Source organism: Mandrillus leucophaeus, unplaced genomic scaffold (assembly GCF_000951045.1).
Source record: "Mandrillus leucophaeus isolate KB7577 unplaced genomic scaffold, Mleu.le_1.0 Scaffold335, whole genome shotgun sequence".
Taxonomy (NCBI): domain Eukaryota; kingdom Metazoa; phylum Chordata; class Mammalia; order Primates; family Cercopithecidae; genus Mandrillus; species Mandrillus leucophaeus.
Window position 1 is genome coordinate 348760 of NW_012103532.1, and position 17591 is coordinate 366350.

A 17591-nucleotide genomic window follows, 5' to 3' on the forward strand; every position below is an offset into this window, starting at 1 on the left:
CAGGTAACCCGGGGGTAGGCTCATGGATGTGTGTGCCACCAGAGCCCCTAAAGGTAGTGTCTATGGGAGTGGTGCTCCCTATGCCCTGGAGCACAGGAAGGAAATGGAGGCCTCTTCACGGGGGTGACCAGTCCCTGGCTGGGTAGGTGGGAAGGAATCCCCATAGACCAGACATTACAATGCAGCCACCAGCCCCTATGGCAGACCTGGGATGGCAACACAGACAAAAACACCAACAGCCCAGGGCAGGCAGGCCTTCTTTCCCGACAGAAACAAGTAAACAGAGCAGGAGCTACAGTATTCTTTTCCCACAGGATTGCTCAGAGAGGAATCGACCAGGATGTCGCTTAAGAGGTAGTTTTTTTTTCTTTTTCATGGAAATTTGAGTCAACAACATTATCATCTATTACAAGACATTTTAGAGAAAGAAAACAATGGTCATCAAAGGGCAAAGACAGCAGGGCTAGATCTGGGGACCAGCCTCCACCAGTAACACAACTTTTGTTCTTGGGCTTGGAGCAGGCTCTGACCTTACTCACCGCCTCCCTTTGAGCCTACAGTTGATTCCTGTGCAGGCTGTGGCCCATTTAGGGCTTCGGGCCCAGAAGACGGATGCTAGATGGGGACTGGGCTAGACAGAGGGACCAGGCTTCTATGAGCGGGAAGACGCAGGGCCACCGTGGCTCATGTCGTAGGACAGCTAGAAGGCTTCAATCTCATGGTGGCCCAGGTCTGGCCAAAGCGGAAGCCCCAGCTTGCTCCAGACTTGGCAGGCTCTCTGGAGCTCCCGTCTTGGAGGAAACAGTTCAGGTATGGCTCCCAAGCCCAGAAAAAATGTTGATGTGGCAGCCTAGAGAGGAGTTTCTGGGGATCCTGTAATTAAATACACATCCCTGAGCTGTGGCCCCAGAAACCCTTGTCTCCAGGCTAACCAGTTTCCAACACGTGGTGGAATGACTGCCGTTTCTCATCCTGACACACAGATAAAACATCATTTCACAGACACTGGACATAGATGCTTCAAGCCAAGCAGAAAGGGAGGATGATCAACTGCAAAGGCAGAGGGGAGTGCAAGGGAACTCTCATGGGCTGGGGTAGGGGGAGGCAGGGGAGTAAGAGTAGCTTTTTTTTTTTTTTTTGGTTAAATTTTGTTTTTGTTTTTGTTTTTTTTTGTTTTTTACTTAAAAAAATCAATTAAAAAATTCAAAGCTTAATAAAAGGGCTGGTCTGAAAGACTGGATTCTTAAAACAATTGCAAAAATTTCAAAAGCAACAAGGAAAAAAGATATATACCAGGGGCCCAGAGAGGAGGGCCTGGAACCACAGCTCAGCTTTCTGTCCTGCTGAGAGGACAGGGTTCCCTTAATTCGACCAACCTTGGACATGGCTTAGATGCTGCCCACAGTGGGTTTGTCTGTCTCCATCAGTCCCATTCCCCCAGGAAATCCAGAATGAGCAAACAAATGTAGGAAATGTTTAACAGAGCAACACAGCTAGCTCAGACTGAGCCCAGGATTTTAAGGATCTGGTGACGGTTGACCACGGCAGGTACTCACCTCCCTGAAAAAGGGTGGCAGGTGACAGGCAGGCTGATGTGGACTGGGTGACATTCAGTGACGCCACAGAAACCCTTAGGATTCCTCGTTCCTTGCTCTGGTTCTGGGGAACAGGATAGGGAGGATCCTGCCTACTTCCTCCTATCCCTGGGGGTTTGCCCACCTCTCTTTTGTGAGTGGGGGGCATAGGGTCTGGGTGTCCTCTGAGCCAGGTTGAGCCCTTTGAGATAGATTCTGGGGAATTTCTCCAGATTAAGGGCAAGACCACCAAACTTTGCAAGGGACTCCAAAAGTCTACAAAGGCAGCCAGAGAGCATGAATAAGTCCCAAGATGCCAAACTTTTGTCTTGGGACAAGAAAACATCAAAAAGGACAGGGAGGAAAAGGCTTGCATGTTTCAACGTAGTGTAAGGAGGTGAGATTCTCCTTTTCCACGTAGCTTTCAGAGTCGTATTTTTATGGCATAAAAATTCTCACTCGGCCGGGCGCGGTGGCTCACGCCTGTAATCCCAGGACTTTGGGAGGCCGAGGCGGGTGGACCACGAGTTCAGGAGATCGAGACCATCCTGGTTAACATGGTGAAACCCTGTCTCTACTAAAAATACAAAAAAAAAATTAGCCGGGCGTGGTGGCGGGCGCCTGTAGTCCCAGCAACTCAGGAGGCTGAGGCAGGAGAATGGCGTGAACCCGGGAGACGGAGCTTGCAGTGAGCCAAGATCACGCCATGCACTCCAGCCTGGGCGACAGAGCGAGACTCTGTCTCAAAAAAAAACCAAAAAAAACAAAAACAAAACAAAACAAAATTCTCACTCCAAGTGAGTGCTTTTGCTCGCTGGGGATCAGAGAGAGGGCAGAGAGAGAAATTAGAGAAAACATGTACAAGTTTTCTCTCCTTCCACTAGCAAAAAGGCTACCTGTTAACCAAACATTATGGGAAGAAAGCAAAAAATAAACATACCAAACCTCCCCCTCCAACCTTTCTCTGTGTCCTTCAAACCAAATTCACAAATACATCTAGTGGATGACCTAATGTCTCCACGCTGCTAGCTACACTCCTACCTTCTCCTCATAATACCTGAGTTTGCAATGCAACACATTCACTTTACCCTGTTTTAAAAAAGCCCATGTCATAAAAGGACTGGTGCAGAAGACATTAAAGATGGTCCACAGGTCAGGCTCCAGCTCGGAACACACGGCCACTTGGCTCAGAGATTCTGCAGGGCTCTCGGCAATGAATGGGCTCTTTGTTCTGTGGAATCTGCTGCAAACATTTGTAAAACTGGATTTGTACAATGGCAACTTGCAGAACCTTTCCCCTACTCCACAAATTAACAACTTGCTCTGTTCAATACTACGTTGTTGGAGAGACATGTTCTTGCCTCATCAGAGAGCAATTTCTTTTGACACCCAACACAACGGGTAAAATGTTAAATTTGAAAAGCAATTTCAAAAATAATAATTGGACAGATGGAGGCCTCAGCAAAGAATGATGCTGTACACAGGAGCTGTCTTAGAGAAAGGGTCTGTGATATGTGTCTCCTTCCTGATCTGGAGGAAAGCAGCTCAGAGTCTGACCTGTGGCCAAAGAATGTGATCTAGTTGGTTAGATAAAAAAATTCAGGGGAACAAGTATCATGAACTTAGAAATAAACAGATACACACGAACACACAAGAATCTTCCCATTGACGTGAAAACCATGCTAGCTGGAGCTTTTCCTGAGGAACATGTCTCTTCTTTCTCAGAGCAACTGGGCAAACGGCATTGAGGAGTCACGCTCTGAGTTTCAGATCCATCAAGGGCCACAATCATCACTCTGTGGGTACCCGTAACATTTCACCAGAAAGAAACAATTACAATCAGGCATGGACTACCCAGTATGCACACGACGTGGTGGCCTCCTGGGTAGCTTCACTAGGTTGAGTTGGGGAGACAGCAAACAGCCTTTGACTAAATAGGCAGAAGGAGGTGCCGTGGGCCCCTCCAACCTACCCAGGCATGCAGCCAACTAAGTGGTCAGCTTGCCACACTGGCTGTGGAAGGTACCTGGGTGTAGGCAGGACAACTGCTACATTAAGGCGAAAAGGGGAAAAGCACCTGAAAGAGTTCCAAGACAGACCTGGTGTGGCACTGGCCAAAGTCAAGAGGGTAAGGAACACGTCCTGGGATGAGGTGGGGCAGGTAGTGAGAGATCAAGGAGTCCAGGCCATGTCTGCAGAGGTAGCAGCCAGGCCATGAGGAACCTGAGGTAGTTTAAAGCCCCCCTTCCCTTCCAGGTGCTTCTGGCTCCAGCCCTCCAGGCCTTGGCTGGCCAGTCCACTGCTGAACTAAGAGGCAGCTGGGCCACTCTGGGCCTTGGGCTTTATGTTCTGGGTCCCTGAGGAAAACTGGTCTCACTCTGGAGAGAAAAGGAGAACTTGGAGAAGAACTTAGGGGCAACATTTCTGGTCAGCAGACAGGTGAATGAATGGTCCTTCTCACTGTATTTTTAAAAAAGCCTGAAGTTTTTGGATTTAGACCTGAGGGTATGGTAGGAAGGGGAGGGGAGAGGAACAGGAGATTTCAAAAGGGGAGTGTCTATTCTTTTTGCAGTCTGGCCTTGCCCTACTACCCTTTGAAGGAAATAAGGTGAAAGGAGAATAAATCAGTAGTGGGCACCAGGCTTCAGAATATGGCATTCTGCTCAGCTGGTTTTTCAAAGGGCCAATAGGAAGTCAAATGTGTAAGGGAGCGGGAAGGAGGAGGGTGGGCCTCAGGAGATCCAGGTGAGGAAACTAGGTAGCTGGGGGCCCCAAGGGAGCTGGGAGGCGAGTCCTGTGGATCAACTGATTGCCAGGACTTTGCCTAGATGGAAAGTTCACAGTGGTAGACAGTGATGGTGGTGCAGGGGTAAGCAGGGCAGCAATGTGTGAGAACAGAAATTTTTCTGCCCTTAGGACTTGTTAGGTGGAAGGATACCTGCCTTAAATATGGTCACTGTGCCCTACTCTCTTAATTTGCATGCTTTCCAAGGAAAGGACATGGCTCAATCTTCATCTCCTGCCCTGTTGCCGTCTCACCAACCTTGCTTAGTAAATCTCCCAATAACACTTTGCCCCTTTACAGTGTGCCCTTTTATCTGGCAATTCTGTGGCTAAAAAAGGCAATTTGCTCTCTGACAGACAAATGTGTGAGTCTGCTGAGAAAATGTGGAAAAAGTAGGGATGGCCACACCCCCCATTTCCATTGAGGTAGTCATCTTTGTCAACATTATGGAAATAGTCATCTTAGCCCCATCCCACCCTCTCCCTCAAAATACAAAAGAACTATTTCTAAACAATGACAACACTGTAACATTAAACATCTTCACATTCTGTAAACTGTAAGAAAATGCATTGGCTGCATTCACACAAAAGCATGTGCATCATGTTGAAGGCCATACATTCAACTCTGTCGTGAAATAAATATATAGAAAAATGAGGTTAAAAAAACAGACAAACAAACAAAAACTCTTCTTGCTATGGAGGCAATGGGAAATGCTGCTCCACAGACTCCATCTTGGTCTCTCCGGCTTTTTCCTCCAGAGCCTGTCCTGCCCACCCAAGGCGCTGTGGTTGGCCTGAGGAGGGCGCTGGGAACAGGTCATTCCTTGCCCACACTTGTCTTGCAGGAATGCAGCACCACCTTAAAGAGGAGGGGCAGCTGCTCCAGGGGCACATTCACCATCTTTCCTGGGAACAAAGCGGGAGAAGAAGAGTTAGCAGCGGTCACTCTAGTGGACAGGCAAGTCAGCCTCCTTGGACTGCTGGAGGGAGAGTATCACCTTGCTGAGTGACTGGGGCAAGAGAAGTGCCAGGAGTATCACAAAGGTCGGACACACTGTGTTAACATCCTAACATCCAGATCCCTTTGGGTGCCCTAGGGAGCCTAGTAATGGTGCCAACTCATCATCATTCTACTGCTCAGGGAATACTTACTCTGTTCTAGGTGGTTAAATGCATTAACTCATTGAATTCTCACACTATTTCTGTGTACTGCTTTTTACCCTCATTTTATAGACAAGGAATCTGAAACTGAGAGGTAGTCTGAGAAAATTCTGTCCTGTTTTCTTCACCCCCTCAAGCCCCGGTAGATTTTCTAAGTAATATTCTATAAAATATTACACTTCGGAATGGTTTAATAGGTTAATAAAAGTACTAGGGGAAAAAAGCGGGGGTAAAAGGCCAAATACATTTGAGAAACTCAGGGTTAAAAGAGCTTTACAGATTTCTTGATTGAAGGGCTTCTCAGAGCATTCAGTGTGCTAATATAATTTGTAAATACTTAAGGCTGTGTTTCTTCTCCCAAACCGTACCTCTGAGTGACCTGGGGAACTGTTTGAAAACACTGATTGATCTCCAGACTCCACCCCATTCCAATTAAACCAAAATCTCCAGGTGCAACTCAACATTGATTTTTTTTTTTTTTTTTTTTAAGTTTTCCAGGTGACTGGAAGTGTCGCCAAGGCTGAGGACTCAGTTCTATGGAGGACAGTGGTGTGTAATTGTTGACTTCCTTTTACTTCACAGAGTCCCTGCTTAATAGCTCATGTAGTAAACTCTAGCTTAGAAAATACTGAGACAAACTGTCAAAATATTGCCAAAATTCCAATAGTTTAGGCCCAGATCACATTTGCTAGACTGCTTCGTGGCCCAAGAAGTAGAAAAAAAAATTCCCTTGTCAGATTGAAATATTTTTCTTTTAAAATTGTATTGCTTTCTCTAGAATTTTTATGTTGAATTAAAAAACTGTATTGCTGAATTTTATAGGAAGAATCCTGGTCTACAGGTCACACTTCTGAGCTGCCCCTCAGTATGTGCTGGACAGCCAGAACAAGAATATTTACTACATGAAGCAAAGCAACAACCAGAAAAGCCAGGATTCTATACTGAAATAGACCTATTTAAATGTCAGGAAGCTCAGAAGGGGTCAAGACCACATAAAAACATACATACATACACACACCCCCCAATACATAAAATTCCTCTGCAAATACAGGATTTTAAACTTTATTTTTCCTATTCTTATTTTATCTTAATTTTTTAAGAGATGAGGCCTCACTATGTTGCCCAGGCTGGTCTTTACTCCTAGCCTCAACTGATCCTCTTTCCCCAGCCTCCGGAGTAGCTGGGATTACAGGCATGAGCCACTGTGCCGAGCTAAAGATACCACTTTAAATAAATGATACCTCAAAGCTCATGGGCAATTCTGTGAAATGAAGGTAATCTTAAAAACTGAGATATAATTCGTGTATCATAAAATTCATTTAAAGTACACAATTCAAGACATTAAGTTAATTTGAGATACTCTGAGCCTCTGTTTCCTCATCCATAGAATGGCTATAATATCACCAACCACCAGCAGAGACTGGTGTGAGATTAAATGATATAAGGCCACGAAGTATCCTGCACATCGTAAGAGCTCAGGAAATTAACTTCTCTTCTCTAGGGAGAATGCAAGCTTCTCATTATAACAGACCTTTTTTGAGGGCAACGGTGAGAACTCTTTCATGCAGCTGGTGATGGGCTGGAATGGGCACCCTGAAAACACTGCTTGCCTCATTCCCTTCACAAGCTAAGAGAAGCAAGGAAGGGTTGGAAGCCCAAGACCCAGAATGTTACCTGCAATATATCGAATCTCAGGTAAGCACATCATGAGATCAGGAAAGCGGTTTGGCTGATGTGTGTATTTATATTCAGTAAAATCCTGGCAAATGTACCAGTATCGTTTGTTCAGCTGTTCCAGCTGTGAGGCACTGGTCAGACCCCTGATATCTGTGGGAAAAAAAAACATACAGGGAATGGCACGGGCATTCTAATGTGGAAGAAACACCAGCTCCTTAAATATGTGCATCTTTCAACTAAGTTACTAAACACTCACAACAGTGGATCTTCTCTGATAGGGAGGAACTAAGCTCTGCGTAAGGGAAGAGAAATAAGAGAGAGACGAAAAAAATACAGAGGACAGTAAGCAGACAGAGCCCCTCGAGGGCTAGGGCTTCTCTCAACTTCATACCAAACTCCCAAAACAACCAGAGAATACGAGAAAATACTAAACAAATGACTGAATAACCTACCTTTCCAAATTAATCCTTTACAGTATCTTTAAATTTGCCCTTTGCTGGAACCAATCAGAAACCCTGCTGATACCTACACATTCAGGTTTGTAACACACACACACACACACCCCCCCCACCTCCTATGCGCTTCTGTTCTTAATCTTCCTCCTGGGCTGTCCCTCCATTTTTTTTTAGATAGGGTCTCACTCTGTCACCTAGGCTGGAGTGCAGTGGTACGATCAACAGCTCACTGTAGCCTCGACTTCCTGGCTCAATAGATGATTCCACCTCAGCCTCCTGAGAAGCTAGGACTACAGGTGTGTGCCACCATGCTCAACTAATTTTTTAAATTCTCTGTAGAGATGGGGTCTTACTATGTTGCTTGGATTGGTCTCAAACTCCTGGGCTCACGTGATCCTCCTACCTTGGCCTCTCCAAGTGTTGGGATTACAGGCCTGAGCCACTGTGCCTGGCCCCTCTATTTTTTCTACATAGATTTCTCTCTCTATATATATAGAGAGAGGGAGCTATATATGTGTATATATATAAATCTTACCCACCCATATAGAGAGCTATATATGTCTATATATAAATCTTACCCACCCTCTGAGGCTCAGCTCAGATTTCTCCTCCTTCAAGAAGTTGCTACTGTTCTCCCCCCATCTGAGGCACAAGTAATATGTCAAGTGCCATCAGAATGTATACTTCTTGAGGCCAGAGACCTGGAGACTAAGTTTTTTCAATGTCTTTAATGCTCAGCACAGGGTTTGGCCTAACGGAGACATGCAGAACACCAGATAAATGCATGAATGGTGTAGAAGTACAAAGAGGTTTGGCCAATGTAGGGTGAGAGTAGGCCAAGAGAAGAGGAGCTCTGGACTGGAAACAGGACACAGGACGAGGGCATTTGCAATGCCACAGGCAGCAGAAGAACCCAGTGCCACTATGGAAGCAGAGTACACATTAGCTACTTTGGAAAAAAGAGAATACAACCCTCCTCCCTATACTGGTTTTACCAGCAGCTGCCAAGTGCCCCTTTGCAGGTAATATTCCACATAAATCACATCCCGCATTCTATTTTTTTTTTTTTTTTTTGAGACGGAGTCTCGCTCTGTCACTCACGCTGGAGTGCAGTGGCCCGATCTCGGCTCACTGCAAGCTCCGCCTCCTGGGTTCATGCCATTCTCCTGCCTCAGCCTCCCCAGTAGCTGGGATTACAGGCGTGAGCCACTGCACCCGGCCAATTTTTGTATTTTTAATAGAGACGGGGTTTCACCATGTTAGCCAGAATGGTCTTGATCTCCTGACCTTGTGACCCACCCACCTCGGCCTCCCAAAGTGCTAGGATTACAGGTGTGAGCCACTGCGCCCGGCCCAGCATTCTTTTAATTAAAAGTCATGCTTGATATGCGCGTGTGTGTGTGTGTTTGTGCACCCCTGCTCTGCCCTGAAGGGGCTGTCAGAACCACTGCCAGCCTGTTACAGAGGCCTTATCTCCAATAGTTTCATCAGTCACTCTGCTCTTCTTCAGTCACTGGTAAACTTGGTACATATTTAAAATGACGCACGTACTGTCCTTGGTGTCTGTGTGCAAATGCATTAAAACTGACTAAACAAAGCGAATCCTCTTCCTTCCTCTATGAGTTATAGAGATTGTGGCATTTCAGTTTGGAGAAAAAAAAAAATCCAAAGCATTCCCGCATTCCCTGTACTATAAAGGGTCAGGGTGATGACAAGGGGGTGCACAAGTCTTCCTGGATTGAAACCTAGATGGTGTGATGGATTCTGTGTGACAGTCCTGAGGGTAAGGAGGGGTGAAACAGGAGGGCAAATCAAATGTCACCGACCCCCCTGGCCCCCGCAAAGGTCCCTTTTCCTACCCCAGCCACTCACCTTGATTTAGGAAGTTAATTGCTTTCATGCAAGCATACTCCTCATTGCTGACCTTTAGCTGATGGAACTTGTGATAGAGGTAGATGAGCCGCTCGATCACCTCCATCCCTTCATCACTAAATCTGGGGAACAGACACAGGTGTTAACAGTTGGTTGTCATACCAGTAGGGGCCAGGAAAGGGCAGCCAAAGAGCTCCTACAGCTCCTTCAACAGGCTGAGCTTGGAGGAAATGGGATCCAAAGCCATTTGGGAAGTACAGGCAGATCCATGCTTTGTCTACAGGCCAACGTAGCTCATGCAAGCTGCTTTTCCCAAGGTCAGGTAGAGTCAATCTAGGTTCAAATCCAGCTCCATCACACACAAGCTATGAGATCTTGGCAAGGTCATCTGACCCCCCTATGCTTTGAGGTCCTCCTCTGCAAAATGATAATGCTTCCATTCTTCGGCTAACAAGGGCCAAAGAAGGTCTGGGATATAAATGTGGAGAAACACAACATTATTAAGATACAGCTATTGTTGAGATGCAGTCTCTGGTATCAGTGGCAGCTGCCATGGTGACTCTATGTGAGACTCTGCCACACTGCAAAAAAAGCTGCTGATTGTATTTGCTTATGTTAACTGCTTCCAGCAGAGCTGAGGTTATGCATAGCGATTTTTTTTTTTTGAGATGGAGTCTTGCTCTGTCACCCAGGCTGGAGTGCAATGGCGCGATCTTGGCTCACTGCAACCTCCGCCTCCTAGGTTCAAACGATTCTTCTCCCTCAGCCTCCCGAGTAGCTGGGATTATAGGCACCTGCCACCACATCCAGCTAATTTTTTTGTATTTTTAGTAGAGACGGGGTTTCACCATGTTAGCCAGGGTGGTCTTGATCTCCTGACCTCGTGATCCGCCTGCCTTGGCCTCCCAAAGTGCTGGGATTACAGGCATGAGCCACCGTGCCCAACCTGCATAGTGAAAATTTTTATTGGCATCCCTGACTTTCGCAGGAGGGAGGAAAATGTTAACTGAGTTTCCATATCATGCCATCCTCTGTGCTAGGCACTTCATGAGCATTACCACATTTAATTCTCTCAACCCTATGAGGTGGGTAAGATAATCATCACCACTGTACAGATGAGCAACTGAAGTTCAAAGAAGGGAGGGATCTGGTCCACAAAGACACAGTTAATTGGTGACAGAGTAGGAATTTGGAACCTGAACCCAAGGCCTTGGTTTTTCTAATATCTAAGGTGGTATATCCTAGCAGAGGGGGCTCAAAGCCCCCATGCTCCTTTCTTTGGGTCTAGGAGTGAGCTCTCCGGGGAAAGTCCAAGTTTTAGGCAACAGAGCCCCAGGCTAGGCCAGCCCAGGGGATTAATGTTTTGGGTATACTTCATACCAGAGATGGAGATACCATCAAACCAAGCAGGCAAACACTTAACCAGGAAGCAGGAGTTTATAAAAGACGCAGTCAAGTCTGGCCTGAGTCATTCTAGGAGTGGCCTGGCTAGTGGGCAGTGGGTCCCAAATGGGCCTCAGATACAGCTCAGTCACAAAGAGAAGCAGCTTAGTTTCAGGCCTGCTTCCTGGTGACATCTTCAGATCTGTGCAATACAGCCCTGTGCCAGGCCAAGAAGGCCCTATCTGGGTAGGGCCCAGAACACCTGAGGATGAACTATTGCTTTCTGGAATCTACTGTTTTCTGTGTTAACTTTGAAGGCTTTGCAGGCTTTGGCTTCCTGGACAAGCAGGACACTTTCCCTTGCTTGGGGAAAGCCTGGCTCTGGTTGGGGCCGGAGGCTCCTGCCCTTTTTAAGCACCAAGGGGAGCCTCAGCAGCAGGTAGAGCTAGTTCTCAGTATCCACAGGTTCTATATCTCTGGGTTCCACCAACTGCATCAAAATATTTTTTAAAAAAACAATACAACAATAAAAAAGACAAATTTTTAAAACACAGTATAATGGCTGTGTGTAGTGGCTCACACCTGTAGTCCAAGTACCTTGAGAGGCTGAGGCAGGAAGACTGCTTGAGCCCAGAAGTTCGCTACCAGCCTGGGCAACATGGCAAAACTCCATCTTTACAAAAAATACAAAAATTAGCTGGGCATGGTAGTGCATGCCTGCGGTCCCAGCTACTTGGGAGGCTGAGGTGGGAGGATCACCTGAACATGGGAGGTTGCAGTGAGCTGTGACTGTTATCACTGCACTAGCCTGGGCGATAGAGTGAGACCCTGTCTCACGAAAACAAACAAACAAACAAACAAAACAAAACCAACCAACTAAAAAACCCGAAAAAGAAAAAAAAAACAAGAAACTCTCCCAAACCAAAAACCAATGTAATAACTATTTACATGGCATTTACATCATTTATATTGCATCCAGTATTATAAAGATTCTAGAGCTGATTTAAAATATACAGGAAGATATGCATAGGTTATACACAAATACTGCACCATTTTATATGAAGGACTTGAACATCTGTAGATTTTGGTATCCATGGGGATCCTGGAAGCAATCCTCCACGGATACTGAGAGATGACTGCACATGCAATCTGGAACTCTGACCTTCGGCCTTGGCATGGCTCCCAGTATGAGCTGGGGATTCTTTTAGCTGATCTGAGCTACTATGGCTGACTCAGTTTCTCTGTACCTGGCCCAATGGCTTTTACAACTTTACTGATATGTTTCCAGCCTGGCCGATAGATTCATATTGAATAACCACAATAACCACCAATCTATAATACCGTTTCTACCATTCTACCATTCGTTGAGTGTTTGCTACCTGCCAGGCACATTAAGTATTCTACAGACATTTAATCTTATTGATATTCCCAATAAATTCACAGAATGGATACAAATCATAACCCCCTTTGTTCACATGTGGAAATGAAGGCTCAGGGAGTTATTTACTGAATCTCTATTATGTATTAGGCCTTTTCATATGCATTCTTACACTTTACCTTGCTGATAACCTGGAAGGATACATGGTATCACCACCATGTTAGGGATGAGGAAGCAGAAAAAGAGGTGGTTACCCCAAAGTTGCACGGGAAGTAAATGGTAGTGGTGATGAGGCCAATGTTCAAACCTAGGTTTTCTAATTCCAAGCATAGGGACTTTCCTCAGCACTACACTGCCCACTCTTGATCCTGTCTTGTTCTTAGCTGCTACCTGGAAAAGGCTAACCACATACTACCACAGGGGACCTCAGGAGTTGTGTCCCCACAGTAACTCAGAGCAGGGCCCAGCCCTGGGAGGATGTCAGGTCTGCTACAGTGCACAGAACTGTCCCTGCAAGTACCTCCAGGATGCTGACTTGCAGGAGGCGGTATGCCTGGGAGTGAAGACCACTCCTCATCATAGCACTCTGTTGGATATTTATGTTCTTGAGAGTGGGAAAAAAAGTTCTTTATTGCCAATTTCTTTCAGTATCTGCTTGGAGGGGTGGGGATGAAATGGGGCAGGGCATAAAAAAGGAGGACGCAAGGGGAGAGGCAGTGTCAGCATCTGTCTGGTGGCGGAGTATGTAGCAAGCAAAGATAATGCTCTGTCCTTTAATCAGCAACCCCCTACCCCAAGTGTTCACTCTGGCACTCTAGACCCTGCAGGTGTGTGGCTATCAGCCAGATCCCTAGCCAGGAGTGCCAAACCTGTTCCTGGCTGACTCTTAACCTGAGGGACACAAAGGAGTTCCCAAGTGCCTGGCCTGTCCATATGCCCTGATCTGCCCTTTCTCTTGGGACAGCACATCCCTCTTTTCCAAAATTCCTCCAACAGGCAGCCACCATGGACCCCCAGTAGTGGTGGGGGCTGGCAGCAAGCCCGGCAGCCCCCACTCAGTCTCCACTGCCTGACTGCAAAGCTTTCCTCCACACCCCGCATCCCACCCCTTGATAAACAAAGTTGTTCTCTGTTCCATGGGCCTGCCTTTGCCTGTAGCCGTGCCTCCTCCACATCTGCCCACTCCAGTTTTAATGCCCCTGTATTCACTGTCTACAAATTATCAGCATTCAAAGCCAGAAAGTTGGACAAACACACCCATTCTTCTTCTAGGTTCCCATTACACAAGCATGCTGGGACAAGGAAAACATTCCTGCCAGGATCCCCCAAACCACTGGACCATTCAGTCAGCAATTCAAACTGACACTATGTAAGTTATGTCCCATTAAGGGGGCTGAGAGACTCAGTTGTCTCTTTTTCATTCATCTAAATGCACCTACCCCCAGGAGTGGCCATCAGCCACAACCTTAGAGAAACTGCCATCTCAGCACCCATGTACAGACTCCAAGATGAAAACCAAGACTAGTTTCAGGACAAATTCCAGAAAGTCAAACCTTCTGAAAATGCTCTGGGAAAATAAGAATTTAGTATAAGGCAATGTTAAAGAGGCTGGGCATTGGAGCACAACAGACACAGGTGATAAACTTAGCTCCATCTCTCTCTAGCTTTGTAGCCTTTAGTTTTCACCTCTCTCAACCTCATGCTCCTCATCTCTAGAACAGGGATAATATTAGTGCCAGTCACACAAGGTAGCAGTAAGAATTCAACAGATAATATATGTAAGGCACTTAAGACAGAATTTGGCGTAATTGTTAGCTGTTATCACTACAAACAGCATCATCATCATCTCTCCCATTATTGTAGCAAAAATAAAAGTCTGTTTCCTGAGCCTTATAGTTAGGCAGGGAAGCTGGGAGGCAACTTTCCAGAGATCTGGCAGAAATGGAGCTGGTGCTGAGATAGAAGTGCCCATTAAAGCCCATCTAGCTCAAGGCATCTTCTCTTGAGAGGAGTCTTGATTAGGGCCAGGAGCAGTCACTGGCTGGTGCTACAATCTGCTTTAAATCAAATTCACCCGGTTCACTGTCTGATAACAGTCTGATTAAGGAATATGGGCACCATAAATTTGATTCAATATTTGAGAAGAGAAAAAGGAGGTGATCATGTATCATCTGGGAAAAGCCTTTCCATGACAGCAGGAACTCACTTGCACTCAAGAGTTGTGAAGAAGTAAAGGCCATCTGGGGGAGTGGGAGCAAGGCAGTAGCAGGCAAGGTAGGAGAGTGCTATGGCCAATTACAGACTCCACAACCTGAGTTTCTAGCAGAGAGGTTACTGCTTTCCAGTGGTTAACCTGACTCCAGAGGTTCTTCCACTTCCTATGACGTCCTAGGCAGTTCCACATGCATCTCAGACTCCACAGACACCCAAACCAAACTCATTACTCATCTCCCATCCTGTTCTTCCCTGCTCCTTCATCCTGGGTAAGAAAATTGGTGCCCACCTGCCTGGCTAGTCCAAAAACTCAGCAGTCATCTCCGACATTTTCCACTCACTGAAGTCCCACTGACTTTATCTCCTTGACATCTCTTGGCTTTGTGCTCCCCTCTCTGTCTCCACAGTCACTGCTGCTTTGTCCAGGTCTTATTCTCTTTTACCTGGGCTATGGAACAGCCTCCTTCCTACCCAGCCACGATGCTCCAGTCTTGTCCACGCCAATCCATCCTGAACTTTATTGCCATAGAAATCTTTCTAAAATGCAACCTGTGTAATTCCTCCACTTAAAAACTTCCCAAGACTTAATACTATTTACACAACAAATCCCAAATTACTTAGATTGACATTTGAGCACCTTCATGACCTGCCTTGCCTGTATCTTTCTCTCTAGTCAATTCTCCCCTCATTTCTCTGTCTTAGATACATTCTCTTTATACCCTAAATCCACAGAATTGCTTTTGATTCCCTGCACATAGCAACCATCCAGGATCTCTAACTCCTAGGACTTTGTGTTATCTCCTACCTTCCTGTTCTCTACAATGTACCTAGAAATACCCACTTCAAGGTGCAGCTCAAATGTCTGTTCCTCTCTTAAGTTTTCCCCGACCCTGCGAACAGACGTACTCACTCCTCGGTCTATGCTTGTACAGTTCTCTTCAGATGCCCTGTCATCTCCACCAACACAACCCTGCACTGTACGTTGTATCTGCTTCTTTTTGCCTCCCAGTCCCCTAAATCAAGGATACGGACTCTGAGTCAGAAACCATGTCTGCATCACCTGTGATCCCAGCTTCCTCCCCACAAAACACACGATACTCAGTAAATGGCCATGGAATCAGAACTAATGTGCTGAAGTTTAACTGTTATTTTTCCATCGATGGATTCCACAGTAGAGTCCAACAACAAATCCATTTCCTCTTCTCAGAACCCACTTGACAGCTCAGCAGCAACACACGTTCTAAAGACAGCAACGTTCAATAAAACTTTATGTGATGATAAAAATGATCTTAATTTGTACTAGCAGCCACTAGCCACGTGGCTATTGAGCACTTGAAATGTGGCTGGTGCAAATGAGAACTACATTTCTATTTTTAATAAATTTATATTTAAAAGCCACATGAGGCTAGTGGCTACCATAGTGGATGGTACAGCTTTAGATCCTCCTTGATTAGAAAAATTCCTACCAAGGAAGGAAGTTTCCTTACTACTGCTGTTACTGACTTTTGCCTTGGTCTTGGGGCTTAAGGGCCTGGCTACAGTGAAGTGGGATGCCTTATGAAGCTCAAAGCCAAAGAGAACCCTGTAAAGCCAGTGACCCTTCCCTGCTTGCAGAGGGCCTGGGCAAACCCATTACTCAGGAGTGGAGTCCAAAGGCTGATCCTGTAGTCCCAGGCTAAACTGGTAGATTCCAGGCACCCAGAGAGGCTGGGCTCCTTGGGCCAGCTCTGCAAACCCTGACAGCATCAGAGCAGACTGACTGCTATCCAAACACCCCTATGGAGCAGAGTTATGCAGCAGGAGACAGGAATTTGATGGAAACAATGAATTAGAGGCTCTGGACAAGGGGTTAGGTCAACTGCAAAATCAGATAGCTCTGTTTACCAGACAGAGTGTCAGCTGGGTTCAAAACTCTGTCATTTATAGATCACCCTGAAGCCAGTAAGCATCATTAATAAGGAAATATTAGAAAACAAGTACAGAGGGTCAGCAAGCTGAATCCCCCCTCCCCTAGCTGTGCAAAGGGCCCTTGCAAGTCTTGGAGCACTGTTCTCTGCTTGAGCCTTAAAGGTTTGTCTTTATGCCACAACTGGGTGGCAGGGGGAGATGGACTCCAGTTCTGTGAAGAAAAGTGTAAGAGCTGCTACTTTCCCCTCTCCAGTTTTCATGGATAGGGGCACCTTTTTTTCTTTTTTTTGAAACAGAGTCTTGCTCTGTCACCCAGGCTGAAGTGCAGTGGCACGAACTCGGCTCAATGCAAGCTCTGCCTACCCGGTTTCACACCATTCTCCTGTCTCAGCTTCCAAAGTAGCTGGGACTACAGGTGCCCGCCACCACGCCCAGCTAATTTTTGTATTTTTAGTAGAGACGGGGTTTCACTGTGTTAGCCAGGATGGTCTCGATCTCCTGACCTCGTGATCCGCCCACCTCGGCCTCCCAAAGTGCTGGGATTACAGGCATGAGCCACCGCGCCCAGCCAGGGGCACCTTTTCTTTTCTTCTTGGTGCCCTGGAATCCCATGACTTTTGAACTAGCCAATAAAGGTCATTTATTGAAATGTCTATTTACGAATTAAGCATTACAAGACTTTTTTTTTTTTTTTTTTTTCTGAGATGGAGTTTCACTCTTGTTGCCCAGGCTGGAGTGCAATGGCACAATCTCGGCTCACTGCAACTTCCACCTCCCAAGTTCAAGCAATTCTCCTGCCTCAGCCTCCCGAGTAGCTGGGATTACAGGCATGCGCCACCATGCCTGGCTAATTTTTGTAGAGACAGGGTTTCTCCATGTCAGTCAGGCTGGTCTCGAACTCCCAACCTCAGATGATCCACTTGCCTTGGCCTCTCAAAGTGCCGGGATGTGCAGGTGTGAGCCACATGCCTGGCTATAAGACTTTTCATATGGATTAATTAACAAGGCAGAAAGTCATCTCAGCAGATCATTTGTCTTGATTTTAGGGGTCAGAAAATATGGTCGCCCTGTGCTCCAGGTCTGCAGAGTAAATGAGTAAAAAGTGTGCTTGGACAGGCCCCAGAACAGCAGGGAGACTACCCACTCTGGACAAGGAGGTTATAAGGATACTGGCCAGCTGAGATA

The 17591-nt window shown here is 46.3% G+C and overlaps 1 protein-coding gene across 1 annotated transcript in view; it reads right to left on the reverse strand.

Moving 5' to 3' along the window:
• Positions 1–4894: 4894 nt before the first annotated feature.
• NR6A1 (nuclear receptor subfamily 6, group A, member 1) overlaps positions 4895–17591 on the reverse strand; it is a 74629-nt gene continuing 61932 nt past the window's right edge. Inside the window, exons 7-9 of the mRNA XM_011988674.1 lie at positions 9524–9645; positions 7194–7346; positions 4895–5264 (exon numbers count right to left, since the gene is read on the reverse strand). Of these exons, the coding sequence (XP_011844064.1) occupies positions 5176–5264; positions 7194–7346; positions 9524–9645 (364 nt within the window). The 3' untranslated portion in view covers positions 4895–5175. The remainder of the gene's footprint in view (positions 5265–7193; positions 7347–9523; positions 9646–17591) is intronic.